General features: G+C 52.6%; 2 protein-coding genes across 2 annotated transcripts in view; one reads left to right on the forward strand and one right to left on the reverse strand.

Moving 5' to 3' along the window:
- The window catches only part of RNF25 (ring finger protein 25), a 316906-nt gene that overhangs the window by 12434 nt on the left and 287138 nt on the right, over positions 1-17334 (forward strand). The window lies entirely within an intron of this gene.
- Positions 5676-17334, reverse strand: part of CDK5R2 (cyclin dependent kinase 5 regulatory subunit 2) — a 129588-nt gene continuing 117929 nt past the window's right edge. Inside the window, exon 2 of the mRNA XM_050752438.1 lies at positions 5676-7597. Coding sequence (XP_050608395.1) covers positions 6330-7433 — 1104 coding nt within the window. The 5' untranslated portion in view covers positions 7434-7597 and the 3' untranslated portion in view covers positions 5676-6329. The remainder of the gene's footprint in view (positions 7598-17334) is intronic.

A 17334-nucleotide genomic window follows, 5' to 3' on the forward strand; every position in this document is an offset into this window, starting at 1 on the left:
CCTTGATCTCCTGACCTCGTGATCCGCCCGCCTCAGCCTCCTAAAGTGCTGGGATTACAGGTGTGAGCCACCACGCCTGGCCTGATGTACAATTTTTAATGGTCCATAATATCCCAGTGAATATCAATTTACCACAATTTACTTAATCTCCTTCTAATGTTCATTCAGGTTGTATCCAATTTTTCATTATGATAAACAAAAGTATGATAGGCATCTATGCATCAGATCTTTTCCCACTTATCTCCTTTGGGCAAATTTTTGGAAATGTGGTAGCTAGATCAAAGAGCATGCTGCCTTTCACATTTTGATCCAGACAATCTCCCCAAAAGACTGAACTAATATGTTCATTTTCCCATGCTTTCCCTATGGTTGGAATTTTCCATTTTGATAATCTGTATCAGTGTAAGAGATGGAGATGTAATATCTCATTGCTGTTTTCACTTGAATTTCTTTGCCAATAGTAAAGGTAAGTATCTTTTTATTTGTTTATCATTTGCTTACATTTCTTTCTTTTCTTTTTTTTTTTTTTTTCCCCCAAGACGGAGTCTTGCTCTGTTACCCAGGCTGGAGTGCAGTGGCACAATCTCAGCTCACTGCTACCTCAGCCTCCCAGATTCAAGCAGTTCTCCTGCCTCAGCCTCCCAAGTATCTGGGATTACAGGCACACTCCACGAAGCCCAGCCAATTTTTTATATTTTTAGTAAAGACAGGGTTTCACTATATTGGTCAGGCTGGTCTTGAACTCCTGACCTTTTGATCCGCCTACCTTGGCCTCTCAAAGTGCTGGGATTTGAGCCACCACACTCAGCCTGCTTACATTTCCTTTTATGAATTGGCTGTTTCCAGTTTTAGCTATTTTTCTATTGAAAAATATATTGTGTTGCAAATACATTCTCTCCATTTGTCACTGGTGTTTCAACCTTATTTTTATTGAAAGGATACAAAATAAGTCAGTAACAAAAAAATTATCAGGTGGGAACAAATGTTATGAAGAAAATAAATTGGGTTATGTGATGAACTTTTTTTTTTTTTTTTTTTTTTGAGATAGAGTCTTGCTCTGTTGCCCAGGCTGGAGTGCAGTGGCCGGATCTCGGCTCACTGCAAGCTCCGCCTCCCGGGTTCACGCCATTCTCCTGCCTCAGCCTCCCAAGTAGCTGGGACTACAGACGCCCGCCACCTCGCCCGGCTAGTTTTTTGTATTTTTCAGTAGAGACGGGGTTTCACCGTGCTAGCCAGGATGCTCTCGATCTCCTGACCTCGTGATCCGCCCGTCTCGGCCTCCCAAAGTGCTGGGATTACAGGCTTGAGCCACCGCGCCCGGCTGTGATGAACTTTTTTCTTTTTTCTTCTCTATGTCTCTGACATTCAAAAGCTAAATGGAGTCTCAGATGAATCAATCTGTTCCTTTAAGGTCTTTTTACTGCTAAAAAGACATTCTCCACCCACGCCAAGATGCAATATAATAATAATAACAATAAATAATCCATATTTTCTCCAGGTGTTTTGTTTCCTTTTTTGGAGTTAGGGTCTCACTCAGTCACCAAGCTTGGAGTGCAGTTGTGTGATCATAGCTAACTACAGCCTCAAATTCCTGGGCTCAAGTGATCCTCCCACCTCAGCCTCCCAAGTAGTTAAGACTACAGTTGTGTGCCACCATGCTTAGCTAATTATTATTATTTTTTTGCATTTATTTATTTATTGTTTTGAGATTGAGTCTTGCTCTGTTGCCCAGGCTGGAGTGCAGTGGCGTGATCTCGGCTCACTGTGACCTCCGCCTCCCAGGTTCAAGTGATTCTCCTGCCTCAGCCTCCCAAGTAGCTGGGATTACAGGCATGCGCCACCACACCTGGCTAATTTTCATATTTTTAGTAGTGATAGGGTTTTACCATGTTGGCCAAGCTGGTCTCGAACTCCTGACTTCAAGTGATCTGCCCACCTTGGCATACCAAAGTGCTGGGATTACAGGGGTGAGCCACTACGCCCGGCCAACTAAGCAACTTTTCTACCCCTCATCTACACTCCTATCCTGAGTGTGTAGCTATGACCTTCTTTGTAGGGTTTGTGGCAAGATGCTGAGAGGGAAGGTCATACTTTTTTTTTTTTTGACAGGATCTCACTCTGTTTCTCAGGCTGGAGTGCAGTGGCATGATCCCAGCTCACCACAACCTCCACCTCTCGGGTTTAAGAGACTCTCCTGCCTCAACCTCCCAAGTCCCGAGTAGCTGGTAATACAGGCACACAACACCACAGCCGGCTGATTTTTGTATTTTTAGTAGAGACAGGGTTTCACCATGTTGGCCAGTCTAGTCCCAAACTCCTGGCTTCAAGTGATTCACCCGCCTTGGCCTCCCAAAATGCTGGGATTACAGGCGTGAACCACCACTCCCAGCCAGGTCATGCTCTTAAATAAAGGTCTTCAAAGTGTTAAACCTGCTGTCTTGAAGCCCCTCACAGCAAATGCCTATATTTAAAGAGACCAGAAGTGCTACTTAAAGTGGGGTACCTAAAGAAGATCAGGCCCATACACCTGGCTTCCAGCTGTCCCTGATCATGATGATGTGACTGGAGGGGCTTCTTCAGCAGCCTCTGTTGCAGACATCTTCCAAAGGTGCCCATCTGGTTGCCTGGGGTGGATCCCAGTAAGTGGAGACCATAGAATGTCCTTTTGAATACTGTTAGATGCTCTGGTTGCTGGGCACCCCTCCTGGCAAGCAAAGCAGTTACCATGACAACTCCCCTACATGTCTGTGATTTTTTGCATTTCTGCTTTTCTAATAAGTAGCAAGGTATTCCAGGGACAGGGGAGCATGGCTCCAAAACAGAAAGTCCTCTGTTCCAGGAAGGGGGACAGGGAGGAAAGGAGTGGAGGTGTGTATATGTTATGATTCACCAGTATAAATGCATTTGTCTCCACTTCTGGGTTAAAATGTGTGCCTTTGATTATGCGTCAATGTATGTATCAACATGTGTCGGGTGAAGGGGTGAATTATACCTTCTGTCTGTTCATTTGCTTTCCTGCCCTCACAGCTGCCCCTGTGCTGGGAGAGTCACTCCAGCCCTTTGCCTAGGGGAAGTGCTGAGTCATTGCTCCAGCTGGGTTTCTGTCTCCTTTCCTCCACCTCCATCTTTCCTTAGTCCACCCCTCTTTGCTTCTGGTTTCTAAAACTCTGGTCCCCCTTCACCACCTTATCAGCAGCTTGGACTCGCTTTCCCCAGGTTAACTCCAGTTCAGGAAAGAAGGTACCTTATTCTGTTTCTGCACTTACTCCCTCCACCCCTTGCCTTCTCAGAAGAAGGGGTCCTTCTCCTTACGACTTCTCCCACTTAATCCCTGAGAAAACAGGACTCTGACAAGTCTGACCCAGGAGGCTAATTCTTCCATGTATTCGCGTTGATCCTTCTCCAGTCCCTCCCCTCCTAATCGGATTATGGCAGTGTCTCATGCCTTGGGGCATGTCAAAAGTGAGATTTAACTGCATGTTACTCACTGTGGCTTTTTTCTCATTCTATGTCTCCAAGTGCCAGATCACAAGTTCCTGGAGGGGAGTGTGTGTGCAGCAAAGGGTGGGTGCTGTGGCTAAGCGTTCAGGGGCAGTATCCAAACGCATGATGTTTGTTGGAGGTTGAGGGGGGCGTCTGTGTAGGGTCTCTGCTCTCTTTCCCATCCCCTTTAGGCTCCTCTAATTCAGAAATTCTAATCAAATAGCTAGTCTCACTAGCTAGTTCCAAATAAGGTGGACCAGGATTGTTTCCCCAGCCAGAGGTGGGAGAGTAGAGCGGCTGCCCCGCCCGCTTAGTCTGGTTACTATGGCGACAGCCGCGGGGTGACCCAAGTGATCCTCCCTCCCTCCTCCCAAACCAAGAGAGATGACGGCACCGCGCTGACTGCGCCAAATTCCAGCCAATGGGCGGCTGCTCCCGCCTTCCCTTCCGCCAGCTCTCCCCCTCCCTCCAGGAACTCGATTCACAAATCTGGACTGGGGATTTCCGGCTCCAGGCAGGTTACAAGGGCCCTGGGCTGAGGCCAGGGGAGTCGAGTCCTGTAGTCCTGGGAGGGCAAGTGGGAACCGACATTCTTGGGTTCTGGAGCCAGACTTCTATAACTCGCCGCCAGAATAGATGACACCCTATTCCCAAATTATCCGGAAGATCTAGTTGAGGCAGAGTCTGCAACTCTTCCTGCCCCTACAAGCCCTGACCCCACCCGAGTGCGCCCTTCAGCACCACGGACAGCGATCCCGGGCCTCGTCTTGGCCGGTCCCGCCCGGTTCTTTCCGAATCTTCTCCGCCATGGCCGGACTAGGGTCGGAGCTGCCGGCACTCTGTTGAAGCCAGGCCTCTTTGGGCCAATGAAACAGTGAACTGGGCGCTTAGCCACGTGGCTAAGAAGGCAATGGGGACAGAGCAGGGATCTCAGGCTAAATAGCGCATTTTCCCTCTTGTTTCAATACCGGAGAATGCCTTCCTTCTCCCCAGCTGCCCGTGTTTGCCCCTTCTTGGGGATAAAGGGCAAAGGTCTGAATCTCAAGCAGGGATGGGCCTCCCAAGACTCCTGAGTGGGCGTGCGACCGGGGCAGCGTCGAAGCAGCCCCGTGGTGGTTGGGAGATAAGGAGAGAAGTGTGGCAGACAGGCCCCACTTGGGAGTGGTGAATACAGACTTAGGTAGGCCCGACTATGCTCTTGACCAATATATGGTGGGGAGAGATGGGGAGGAAGGGGAAAATAGCAATAAGGACTAGCTAGTTCTGCCTCAATGGGTCACATCACAGAAAGGGCACAATTCCCGCTGTCCCCGTCATTCGGTCTCTAAGTGGCCCAGGCACTAATGAGGAGCTAGGTCAGACAAGATGGAGGCGGAAGTGGGGGGATGGATTCAGCTTTATCACCAGGCCTCACCCTCAGCTACCTCACTTTACTCTTTACCCTCTGTAAAATGGAAGCCGATGGCGGGGGTGGGGATGGGGAAGAGGAGAAGTTCTCAGGGACTTGATCTTCCCTACTAGAGCCCCATCTCTTGCCTTCCTGCCCTGGCCGTGACAGTTCCACTACCACTCCCACTCCCTCCCTCCCGGGGCCCAAAGAAAGACCGGCGCAAAACCATCTGCAGGCGCTTCCAGCGCTTTATAGTTCTTTCCGGGACAGACGGACAGACAGACAGTGCGGCCCGCTCTGTCGGCCCGCATCATTGGCACCTTGGACACGGCCCCAGGCCCAACCCCGTCCCTGGTACTCTACCGGGAGGATTCCTGTCCCGCCTCAGCTCAGCACCTCGGACAGTTCCCAGCCCAGCCTCCCCCCTCCCCCCTCCCTCCGCAAACAACCAAATAAATTAAAAGGGGCAGTGGGGAGGGGAAACAAAAAAGCTAAGGATAAGGAAGCGGGATGTTCCTCCCCCAAGGTAAGAAGTTTTCTTCTCCTCCCACCTGTCCACTGAGGCGCCGCGGCCGGGGTGGTCTCCCAGGTTGATTTTGCCTCCAAACCTCAGCCTCCTGAAAGAAGCCGTCAGCCCCTTCCTCCACCCCCCCAGCTCCCAGCATGCAACACGTTGGAAAAGGTGGGGAGAGGCAGTGGGGGTGGGGCGAGGGGCCATCCTGGTCCTGTCTGGGTGCCTGGGGCTGCAGTTTCTCCTGGCACCTCAGTCGATCCAAATTAAAAACTAATATTCCCTTTGATCTGGGGAGGAGGGTGTGGGAACTCAGTCAGGAATAAAAAATGCAAGCTGACACAAGTGGAGGAAGAAGGCAGACAGGAGGGAAGATGGTGACACATGACAGGAGCAACAAGAAGAGGAGATGGGGACACAGGTGCAGGAGGAGAAACGGGGGGGCCATGGGGTACAGTCAAGCAAGGGGTAAGATGGAGATGCGGACACACACGCCCAAGGAACAGAAAATGGAAAGGCAGGGAGAGGGAGGAAGAGAGGAACAGGAGAGAGAGAGGGACAGAGAGAGAGAGGAATGCAGACAGGAGGAAAAATGAAGACACAAAAAGGAGGCAAGGAAATGGACAAAACCGAGGGGGAATGGACTGAAGGGAAGGGAAAGACCCGGGCAGAAATGAAGAAATGGGGGCGCAGACAGACGGGAAGAGTGAGGTTGGAGTGCCCTTCCCGCGCTCATCTTTCATCCCCACTTCACGCCCAGCAAATCCAAACACCGCGGCCTCTGGTGTCCCGGCCTCCACTTTCCCCTGAGGGGCATGGGCGGCTCCTCCTCCGCCCAGCCGGGGCGCTGAGCGGCGGTAACAGCGGCGGTGGCTTGGTGGTCCCGGGGGGTCCGAGTGTGTGTCGGGGGCTGGGGCGGGGGATGGGCGCGGCCCCTGGGTATCCCTAGCGGTCCAGGTTCATAGTCCAGTGCTTGGCTCCGGCCGCGCAGCTGTCCCTGGCGGCCGAGGAGGCGGCGGACGCGCCCCCGTTCGGTGGGCCCCCGCCGCTGGCGGCGGCCTCGCCCTCGTTCTTGAGGTCTTGAAAGACCTGCGTGAAGAAGTGGGGGTCGGCGTTGAGCCGCAGCATCTGCGGGCTGAGCCGCTGGATGAGGCGCAGGCAGCGCTGCCAGAAGCGCTCCTTGTCGGGCTCCACGAGGAAGGGCTTGAGTGGGTAGGAGATCTCGTTGCCCATGTAGGAGTAGGCGAGGTAGAGGCAGGTGAGGAAGGCGGCCTGCAGCTCGGCGGCCGACGCCAGCTCGTCCCCACGCAGCGACTCGCGGCACAGCAGGTACACGAACACCAGGTTGGCGGGCGTAATGAAGGCCTGGTCTTGCCAGCCCTGCAGCAGCAGCGAGCGGTCCACACCGCGGAACCAGCCTACCAGCTCGCCGGGGCTCAGCTCCTTGAGGCGGTAGCAGCGTCGGCACACGAAGTCGCCCAGACAGCGCAGCAGCTCGCCGGTGGACGCCTGCACGATGACCCGCCGCGGCGAGCCGCCAGGCACCGGCGGCGCCGCCTGCGGGGCTGGGGGAGGCGGCGGCGGAGGCTTTCCCCCTCCCGAGCCCGGCGGCTGAGCGGCCGCGCTGCCCCCCGACGGTGGCTCGCAGGTGGCGGCAGCCGCGGGCACGGTGGGCACTGGCACCGCCAGGGGCTTGGCGGTGCCACCGCCGTCGGGGGGATCCCGGCCCTTGCGGAGAAGGTTCTCGCGGTTGCGTTGCTGGACCAGGGGGTCGGGGCCCGTGGATGCCGGCTTGGGTGTCACCTTCTTGCTGCCTTTCTTCTTCTTGGCGGACGCGGCCACCAGGCGCTTCCAGGTGAGCGCCGAGATGAGCACGGACGGCCGCTTGAGTCGGCTCTCGCCTTTGCCGCCCTTGCCCACTGGCGGCGCCCCGTAGCCCCCCAGCGCCTCGTCCCCCGCGGGCGGCGCCTTCTTCTTCTCTTCGGGCAGCCCGCCGGGCCTCCGGCCCTTGGCCGAGGAGGCAGGGGAAAGAGACAACACCGTGCCCATCCTGCAGAGCGGGGCCGGCGCCCGGGCCCCAGCGGGAGCCGCGGGCGGCGCCGCTGCTACTGCAGCCCCGGGGGACCCGGCGGTGGGGGGCCTAGCCCCGGCCCGGGCGCGCGGACTGGCGGGGGAAGGTGGCTGCTAGGCGGCTCCGCTGCTCTGAGCCTGAGCTGCGCCAGCTGCAGCGTCAGCCCCACCCCTTGGGCCCCTTTTTTCGCCGCGCTGTGCCCCGCCTCACGCGGCCAATCCGCTCCCGAGTTGCACTCCTGATGGGCAGCTCCCGTGACCAATAGACTCTCACATGTCAATTTCAAGTCCCGCCCCAATCCCCACCCTCTGCCCTGAGTCTTTTCCCTCCCCCCGTTCCGGGGAAGGGGAAGGCGGTGGTCGTCGTTCGAGTGGTCTCCTCAGGGTCAGAGTTGAGGAGGGGTGGTGGCTGCTCCTACCTCCTCCTCCGGATCCTAGAGCATGGGTCAGCTTGTTCTGATGCACTGGGTCGCGGTAGCAGATAAACCATGGGAACAGCCCTCCTTCCCTCTGCCTTTGAATTTGTGTGGGGGGCCAGTGTGAGTAGTGAGTGCCCTCACCGGATGCCCAGGTCCCAGCTGGGTCGCGTTGCAGTGGCTCCTCCAATGTGACTGTCAGGTCTGTTTCCTCTTCGCCACCCCACCTCGCCCACTACCCCCCAGGTCGCTAGAGGGGCTGCAGCAGGCACATTTCTGCCCTGCCTGTTTGGGAGTCCTGGCAGAGCCTTCTTGCAGGTCACAACCCGCCTCCTTGGGGGTTCCAGCTTGAGGGGGAGAGGGGGAGCAGCAGGGTCTCAAATATGCCCCTGAGGCCTCTGCTTGCCGTCCTGATTCTCTGCACTGAGCCTGTGGGGCAGACCCTTGGCTCTGGTCCCTGTGCAGCTCCACTAACATACACAGATCTCACACTTGGGTGGGTGATGGATAAGGTTGGTCCCTGGGGAAACGCTGGAACTTGGATCACTTGGTTTACCCGGTTTGGGATAGTGAACAGAGCCTCCTGTGTGGATGGAAGCCCAAGAAGGTTGGACCAACCTCCTGCCCAACCCTGGGTCCAGGTTGAGGTGGGTTTCATCATTAAATGCTTCCTGCAGGTCAGGTCCCAGCTGTCCCCACTCCCAGGAGCAACCTGTTAGGCTGGGTCCTGCCCACTTCTCTCTGGGTCTGTCTGTTCCCTCCTCAGTACCCATCAGCCCTTTGCCCTGGGTTTTGGACTCCTCAGGCCTTACCTGCAGGTCTTGAGCACAACTGGTTCTGGACCTATTCTATCTGCCTTGTTAGATCATGTCCACCCTTCTTGGAACCTGCTCTGTGTGCCTCCCCCAGCACAAGGGTCTTCTGGCTTCTTAAGTAAGTGGACCTTGTAGGTGCACATGGGTTCGATGTGGAGAAAAACCCCTGCCTATGTATTTCAGTAAATTCTCAAGATTGCCCTCGGAATCACCTCCATGCTCCTCACAGACCACCAACATAGCTCCAAGGATCCACTGCTGTCAGGGTTGATTTGTGCACATATATGTGTGTGTGTCACTGCAGATAGGCTGTTCTAGAATCCATATGGGCTGCAGTTCTAGCTACCAGAGGTACCAGCATTTCCCAGCCATTCCACAGCCCCTGCTCACTCATACCCTCCTGGAGGCCTGTGGTCTGCCTGTCTCCATTCCCCTTCTCTTTGCCGCCATGCACATGCGGCCTTGTACCTCCTCCCTAACTCAGCACTCAATATGCACTTTCTCAGTGGGGTATCTCTGCTCCCTAGGATCTGATCTTTATTTTCTTGCAGCCCAAGCTGACCTGCCCAAACTCTCATTCTCCCCATAGTTGTGGGAAAGTGTTCCCTCTTTTCAGCTGCTGTAATTGGCCCCACTTCCTCCTACAAGGTGTTCTGAGTCACTCTTTATCTGCCACCAAGGAATAGTCAGTTCACCGGTAGTTAAAGACAAGCCCTGTAGAGACTGAGTTGCTCTGGTGGAAACACTGGGCATGTGGATCTAAATGGCACGTGAGTCCTTCCAGCTCTGCTCCCAGGAGTCCCTCACTGGCATAAGGCCTATCATTAAGGTCATTTAGGACCATGTCTTCTAAGCAGCACCCACAGAGTGTCATCACTGTGGTACCCTACTTCCGGCCCAGCTCTGACCTCCTACTGTCCTCTTGGTCAGAACCAAGAATTTCCTCCTCTGCTTCAGGAACCCCAAACCAGGTGCCTCAGAGGGTCCTACTCCCCCTCCTAATTTTCCACCTTGCTCTGCCTCTAACCCTTTTTCTGGCTCACATGCTCCCCACTCTCCTGCTATGGTTATCCCTCCGGAATCTCTGAGCTCCTTCCACTGGGCCAGAACCCTCTCTCAGACTGTCAAGCTCTTGAAATCTCACCTCCTCCAAGAAGCCTTTTTTTGATTGATTGGAAGGGACCTAATACTCTTTCTGACTTCAGCCTTTCCAGCCTCTTCCCCTCAGCAACAGTGGCTGCATAACAACTTGGTTAAGGGCTGGGCTCTGGGTCTAAGATGTGTAAGATGGATATGGATGGAATTTTAAAGACAAGCAGACAAGCTAATCAAAGAGATCCAGAAAGAGTAACAACATTGCTGTTGTATATAAGCCAGTGGCATTGAGAGCTGAGAGGAAGGGTTATTATGTTTCTGCAGGGGGAGAACAAGGGGAATAAGCCTAGTGAAACCAGAAAGACTTCATGGAGGAGGTGGGCTTCGTAGAAGGGTGATGGCTTTCCCACATTTGCAAGTGTACTCTTCTGGTTAGGTTATGTTTGGGTTCATATTCTAAGATTCATGTATCTTCATTATAATAGTATCTCTATGTTGCTTCTTGTCTGCCCATCTCCCTTATGTTCCTCTGGGGCAGTGCTGGTTGTATCAGACTCCCTTAGATGGGACAGCCCCTGAGGCCAGGCTCCTTGTATGTCTATATCTCTCTGTAGATTACCTAGAACAGTGCCTATTCAGATAACTGGTTATTCCTGAAGGCTCTTTAAAGCAAATACTCTAGGCCCAGACCAAGAACTGGAGCGCCTAGACTGAGGTTTTAGCCTGGGTAGGATTTGGCCTTATTGGTGAGTGCATCACCATCAAATTCACCATAGATGCTCCTGTCACTCACCCCACCTGGGCAGGTGGGCCCCATCTTTTAAGAGAACATCTCCAGACAATGCTGCTCACACTTTGCCTCTCTTTGGCTCTTCTTATCTCCCTTCTGAGAAGGGAGGCAGGAGATAGGAGTCCTAGTCTATGACTGCTGGTTGTATGACCTTGGGGAAGTAATTTCAGCTCTCTGGGACTTGGTTTCATCATATTAAAATGCAGGGATTCTATAGATTTGATGCTTATTATAAGATAAGAAAATGAATATTAAAAGAATAAGATAACATTTTAGGAATTGGACTAGAAGAGGATTCCTAAAGCCTCCTTCAACTCCACAGTTCTGATTCTAAACAAAATTGTCCTGTGAATCTGTTTCACTCTCCAGCTCCAGCCCTGTCTGCTTCTCCCTAATCTGTTTCTGTCTGATGGGCTCAGTCTTTGTGTGCACAGCATCCGTGTGAGGCCTGCATTTCTGCAGTTCAGCCCAGGAGATGAAGGGGAGGGGAGCTTAGGCTCTCAGCAATGTAAATCTTCCTAGGTCCCTCCAAGCTTTAGAGGGGCCCGTGAAAGGTGAGAAGGCAAAGAAGAGGAAGGCAAGATGGCTGAGGCCCAGGATATCCCCAGTAAACATCAAGGCCCCAGAAACCAAGGTCATTGCACCTCCCTGTCTCCAAGGGGCCCCTACAAAGAGGCTAATGATGACATAGGTTCTTAAAACATCCAGGATGGAGACCCAGCCTGGGCATCTGAATGCCTGGATCTTGCTGCCCCCCGCCCTGGCACCCCCAACTCCCTTGCCCATCAGTCTCAGCTCCTGAGGTGTGCAGAGGGGGTGGGTATGCACCAGCCCAGCCTTCCCTCCCTCTCCTGAGGACCTTACCCCAGGGGAGAAGTGGGTGACTAAAACAAACGAGGGGAGCAGAACCCCTCTACAGATAACAGTGGTTGGGGGAGAGGGTGAGCAGAGAGGAGAGGAATTGACAGAGGAGGGGCTGCTAGCTGTCAAGAGGGAGACCCGAATTCTCATGTCTTTCCCATTTCACAGGCTCTTTGCTAGAAGGACTTAATTAAGGAGCCCAAATATAGTTTCTTTTGAACAGTGAATAGGGTTGGGAGCACAGATGAGGAATGTGATGCTCTGGGGTGGGGAGAGAAGGGACCAGTGCTGAGATGCTGGAGGGCCCAGGGTGAAGGCGATAGAGAGGACAGGGGTGAACTGGTGACTCCTTTTCCCTGCCATAAGCTCTGCTGCTTTCCTTGATGGAAGGGGGGCCATTTCTGCCTCTCCCATCCTCAGTCCTGATCTCCCTTCAACTCCCTGGATCCTGCCTTCACCTCCTTTACTGTCCCCTGAGAACAGCTCTCACTGTCCAGTTCTCCCAGCACTCACCAGAAGCTTTAAGTCTTGGTTCACATTCTGCCTCCACCAAGCCCCCTTTTTGCCTCCTCCCTTTCGTCCCCAACTCCTTCTCCTCCCAGACCCTGCTGGCGCCCAGCATAGCACTACAGATGTAGGAGCAGATCAAGAAGGGCGGGGGTGGTAGCTGTTGCTTTTCTGGGATATTCTTAGCCTGTCTGGGGGCTGGAGCTGGAATCAGCGTTTCCATCTCAACCAGGCAGGTGGCTGCCAGAAACTGCCACTGTGACTGGGTCTTCATCTAGTTCCACATCCCTTACCCTGTCCCTTCCTCCTCTGTCTTGATTTCATCTATGAACACAGACCCTCTGAGAGTCCAGCCTTCCCACCCTTGTGCCCTGGGTGGAAGGTTTCCTCTGCCTATCAGGCGTAGTGCCAGGAAGGTGTGCAAACCTCACTGGAGGCTCTGGGGAGAAAGAAGAGCCTTGGAGAACTCTAGCTCAGATGCTCCCTAGAGCTGCACACAGCCCTCTTCTCTCTGCCCCAAGGCCCTCTTCTTTCATCTGCCCCCAACAACCCCTGCATGATACTCAGTCCCCAGACTCTAGCCACCACCATGAAGGCCTTTCTTATCTTGATTTATAGGAGTCACTCAGGGGCCCTAGAGTTTCAGAAGCTGCCTCCTGAAAGCAGCTGAACCCTGGGGTCCAGGCCTCCTTTGGGCCAGAACAAGGGGCTCACTCACTCAGATCCCTCCCCCTACCTTTTTATTTGAGACAAATTCTCACTCTTTTGCCCAGGCTAGAGTGCAGTGGTGTGATCTTCACTCATTCCTGGGCTCAAGGGATCCTCCCACCTCAGCATCCCAAGTAGTTGGGACCACAGGCATGCATCACCAGGCCTGGCTAATTTTTGTACTTTTTGTAGAGACGGAGTTTCACCATGCTGCCCAGGCTGGTCTCTAATTCTTGGGCTCAAGCAATCCACCCACCTCAGCCTCAAAGTGCTAGGATTACAGGCATGAGCCGCCACGCCCGGCCCTCTCAAATGTCTTTATCAGCAGAGCCAGAGGCAAAGAAGAAGTCTCACTCATTCACAAATCACACACAAAAAAGTTTGTCACCTTAAGAGGGATAGACAGTGGAAGGTCTCCTATGTGGGTTCTGAGGTCATTCGGTCTATATTCAAATCCAGCCCCTCCACTTATGACCTGGGGCCCTTGGGGCAAGTTTCTTAATTCTTCTGAGGTCTATAAAAGTGGACCATCCAAGGCGCAGTAGGAGATCACCAACCGCAGCCGGGCTGAGGCTGAGAGCATGTACCAGATCAAGTATGAGGAGCTGCAGACGCCGCAGGAGATGACCTGCGTTGTACAAAGACTGAGATCTCCGAGATGAACCGGAACATCAGCCAACTCCAGGCTGAGATTGAGGGCCTCAAAAGACAGAGGGCTTCCCTGGAGGCTGCCATTGCAGATGCCGAGCAGTGTGGGGAGCTAGCCATTAAGGATGCCAACACCAAGCTGCCTGAGCTGGAGGCCGCCCTGCAGCGGGCCAAGCAGGACATAGCGCACAGCTGGATGAGTACCAGGAGGTGATGAATGTCAGGCTGGCCCTGGACACCGAGATCACCACCTACAGGAAGCTGCTGGAGGGCAAGGAGAGCCGGCTGGAGTCTGGGATGCAGAACATGAGTATCCATACGAAGACCACCAGTGGCTATGCAGGTGGTCTGAGCTTGGCCTATGGGGACCTTACAAGCCCTTGGCCTCAGCTACAGCCTGGGCTCCAGCTCCTTCAGCCACACTAGCTCCACCAGGGCCGTGGTTGTGAAGAAGATCAAGACCCACAATGGGAAGCTAGTGTCTGAGTCCTCTGACATCCTGCCCAAGTGAACAGCTGCGGCAGCCCCTCCTAGCTTGCCCCTCCTGCGGCTGCCCCAGAGCCCAGGAGGGAGGCCACTGTGCAGGGGAACACAGGGAATGGGAGACCCACCTGAGGCTCAGCCCTAGCCCTCAGCCCACCCGCAGGGGAGTTTACTGCCTGGGGCACCCTCTTTGCCCATATCTCCAGTTACAAAATAATTCAGTCTTTTTTTTTTTTCCCCCAAAATAAAACTTCAGCTAGCTCTACCAACTGTTAAAAAAAAAAAAAAAAAAAAAGTGGACCATCATCATAAGGTTGTAAGATTTTAATCATGTGATGCTCAACAATGCTTGTATATCACATGTGCATGGTGTTCATAAATGTTAATTGTTGACAAATTATACTGTCATCATTATTTTTACAGAGCAGGAAAGCTTCGTTTGACCTGTGCCATTAGCATTTTTTTTCTCATTAGAACATTTATCATTAAAGGGCCAGGGTGGTACTATCATTTCTTTTTGTTTGGCTTCTGAAGCCTGAATTTGTGTCTGTGCTTTGCTCTCAGATACTGTGCTCATACCCACGGCTACTCAGACCGTTTCTGGGGGTGGTTTGATTTGCTTCCTAGGGTCATGAAGACCTGACAGCATATGAGGCACTGGTCCCCTTTTCTGGTCTTGCTGCAGGCCACATTACTTTTCTGAAGCTCTGAGTGTCTATTCTAGGCCAGGTTCCACGCTGGCCCCAAGTCCTGACTGTGCTTTCTGGGAGCTGTACTCTGGCTACTCATACCACACTCCATGGTCTCTCCAAAGCTCCAGAGGCTCTACAGTCAGTTCTGCTTTTCAAGGGCTTTGAGGAAAATGTTCAATAAGATTATTAAACCACATGAGCAGATACTACTTGAGAAACTGTAGCCTACATGGTACTGGGTTAGGTGGTGGGAACACAAAAAGGTGTGAGGTAGGGCTCCAGCCTTCAAAGAATGTACAACATAGGTGGCAGAGATATGAAAAATAGTGAGAAATAGCAGTGAAATGATGTGTCCTATGGCCAGTTACAGATAATGGGATTTAATGACTTGGCTAATCCAATCCTGCCCACCCCCTCCACCTTCCACCATCACAGCTAATCCTTCTCCAGCTTGTCCTAAATTCATATGCACACAGAGTTAGAATTCTTTTTTATTTTATTTATTTTATTTATTTATTTTTTTTGTGACATAGTTTCTTTCTTGTTGGCCAGGTTGGAATGCCATGGTGCGATCTCGGCTCACCGCAACCTCTGCCTCCCAGGTTCAAGCAATTCTCCTGCCTTGGCCTCCTGAGTAGCTGGGATTACAGGCATGTCCCACAACACCCGGCTAACTTTCTGTATGTTTAGTAGAGATGGGGTTTCACCGTGTTAGCCAGGATGGTCTCGATCTCCCTACCTCAGGTGATCCGCCTGCCTTGGCCTCCCAAAGTGTTGGGATTACAGGCATGAGCCACTGCGCCCAGCCAGAATCCATTTTTAACTGTGTTTGCTCTAGTGCATGGCCTTCCTTGTCCAACCCCAGGCTGTGATGATAAGCACTGGTCCCAAGGTAGAACCAGGCCACAGCAATCCCCTGCTCACAGTGACAATGGGTCCTACCCCCTGTGCATGATGAGGCTTAATGAGTAACTCCTGTGTGAAGAGCGTGGTAGGTCTGCCTACTGCTCCAATGTCTTAGACAGGGGCCTTTTGTTGACTTCCTATTTGTCCAGAATTGGGGGCAAGTGGGGGATGGGCTTCAAAGCAGGTTCATTAATTTACACTTGCCTCTGTCTGGTTCCTAAATATAAAGACAATTCTTTATGTTGACCTCCTTTGAGTAAAAAGGCATTCCTAATTTATAAGCTAGAGCCCCACATATACTTGCTTTTGATTTTGAGTAGGGAGCAGAGGCAAGTAAGGTCGTCCACTAGATTAATGGGTCCTAAACTACTCTGCCTAGCAGAACCACCTAGGGGAATTTTGTAAACATATAATTTCTGGGCTCTACCTCAGACCTATGGAATCATAATTTCTTTTTCTTTTTTCTTTTTTTTTTTTTTTTTTGAGCTGGAGTTTCACTCTTGTTCCCCAGGCTGGAGTGCAATGGCACGATCTCGGCTCACCACAACCTCTGTCTCCCGGGTTCAAGCGATTCTCCTGCCTCAGCCTCCCGAGTAGCTGGGATTACTGGCGCAGGCCACCATGCCTAGCTTATTTTGTATTTTTAGTAGAGAGAGGGTTTCTCCATTTTGCTCAGGCTGGTCTTGAACTCCTGACCTCGTGATCCACCCGCCTCGGCCTCCCAAAGTGCTGGGATTACAGGCATGAGCCACTGCACCGGCCTGAAATCATAATTTCTTTGGGTGGGCTCAAGATGAAATCCCTGTAAGAAAAAAATTAAAAGGGAGGAGAAAACCCTAGGAAATGGCTGGGTCCCACCTGTTCTTTCTGGAGAGCACCACTGTTGTCTCTCTGGCCAAGCCGCCAGCCCCACCACTCCATGGTAGGAATACCCTAACTTCCTCCTGGGAAACCACTGCTCCCACATTCTCAATCCATGTGGCTTACATGGGGCTAAGCCCTCCCTAAACCACAAGACATAGATTAAAGACATAGACTTAGCCAGCTCCCATCCTAGTGACAATGGTTCAGGGAGGGGCTAGTCCAAACCAGGCCAATGAGACTCAATTCTTGGAGTTTTAGAGGAACTGTTGGGAAAGAAAGGCTTTCCTTCCTCTGAGGTTGTCAAGCTGTTGGAATGAAAGCCTTGAGCTGCTGGTGACTCTCTTGTCCCCACATGGAGAAAAGCCACCTGAAGTAATGCAGAGGAAAGCAGAGTCAACAGATGGGGGGACAGATCCCTGACATAATTTTAGCCCCTAGATCCAGCTAAACCTGATACAGTTGTATGATCCCATAAATCCGCACTGTCCCCACTCCCTAACCTTTTTTTCTAATCTTAAGGTAATTTGAGTTGCGAATCTAATTCTTTTTTTTTTTTTTTTTTTTTTGAGATGGAGTCTTGCTCTGTCGCCCAGGCTGGAGTGCAGTGGCCGGATCTCAGTTCACTGCAAGCTCCGCCTCCCGGGTTTACTGCAAGCTCCGCCTCCCGGGTTTACGCCATTCTCCTGCCTCAGCCTCCGGAGTAGCTGGGACTACAGGCGCCCGCCACCTCGCCCGGCTAGTTTTTTGTATTTTTAGTAGAGACGGGGTTTCACCGTGTTAGCCAGGATGGTCTCGATCTCCTCACCTCGTGATCCGCCCGTCTCGGCCTCCCAAAGTGCTGGGATTACAGGCTTGAGCCACCGCGCCCGGCCGCGAATCTAATTCTTGCAAGCAAAAATATCCTGATGAATGGAACTTCCTGCCTGGAGATTTTCCCTGTGGAAATTTGTAACTTCAGGGATGTATGTTTGGTCCGAATAAATGAGGAAGGCAGTCCCTGATATCTGGTTGTCAGTTAATGACAAAATCTGGAAGAGGCACTGTGGACCACAACCTGGGTTCTGATCCTATAGCCTATTTTCTGCTGGAATCTCA

The sequence above is a fragment of the Macaca thibetana genome, chromosome 12 (assembly GCF_024542745.1).
Source record: "Macaca thibetana thibetana isolate TM-01 chromosome 12, ASM2454274v1, whole genome shotgun sequence".
Taxonomy (NCBI): domain Eukaryota; kingdom Metazoa; phylum Chordata; class Mammalia; order Primates; family Cercopithecidae; genus Macaca; species Macaca thibetana.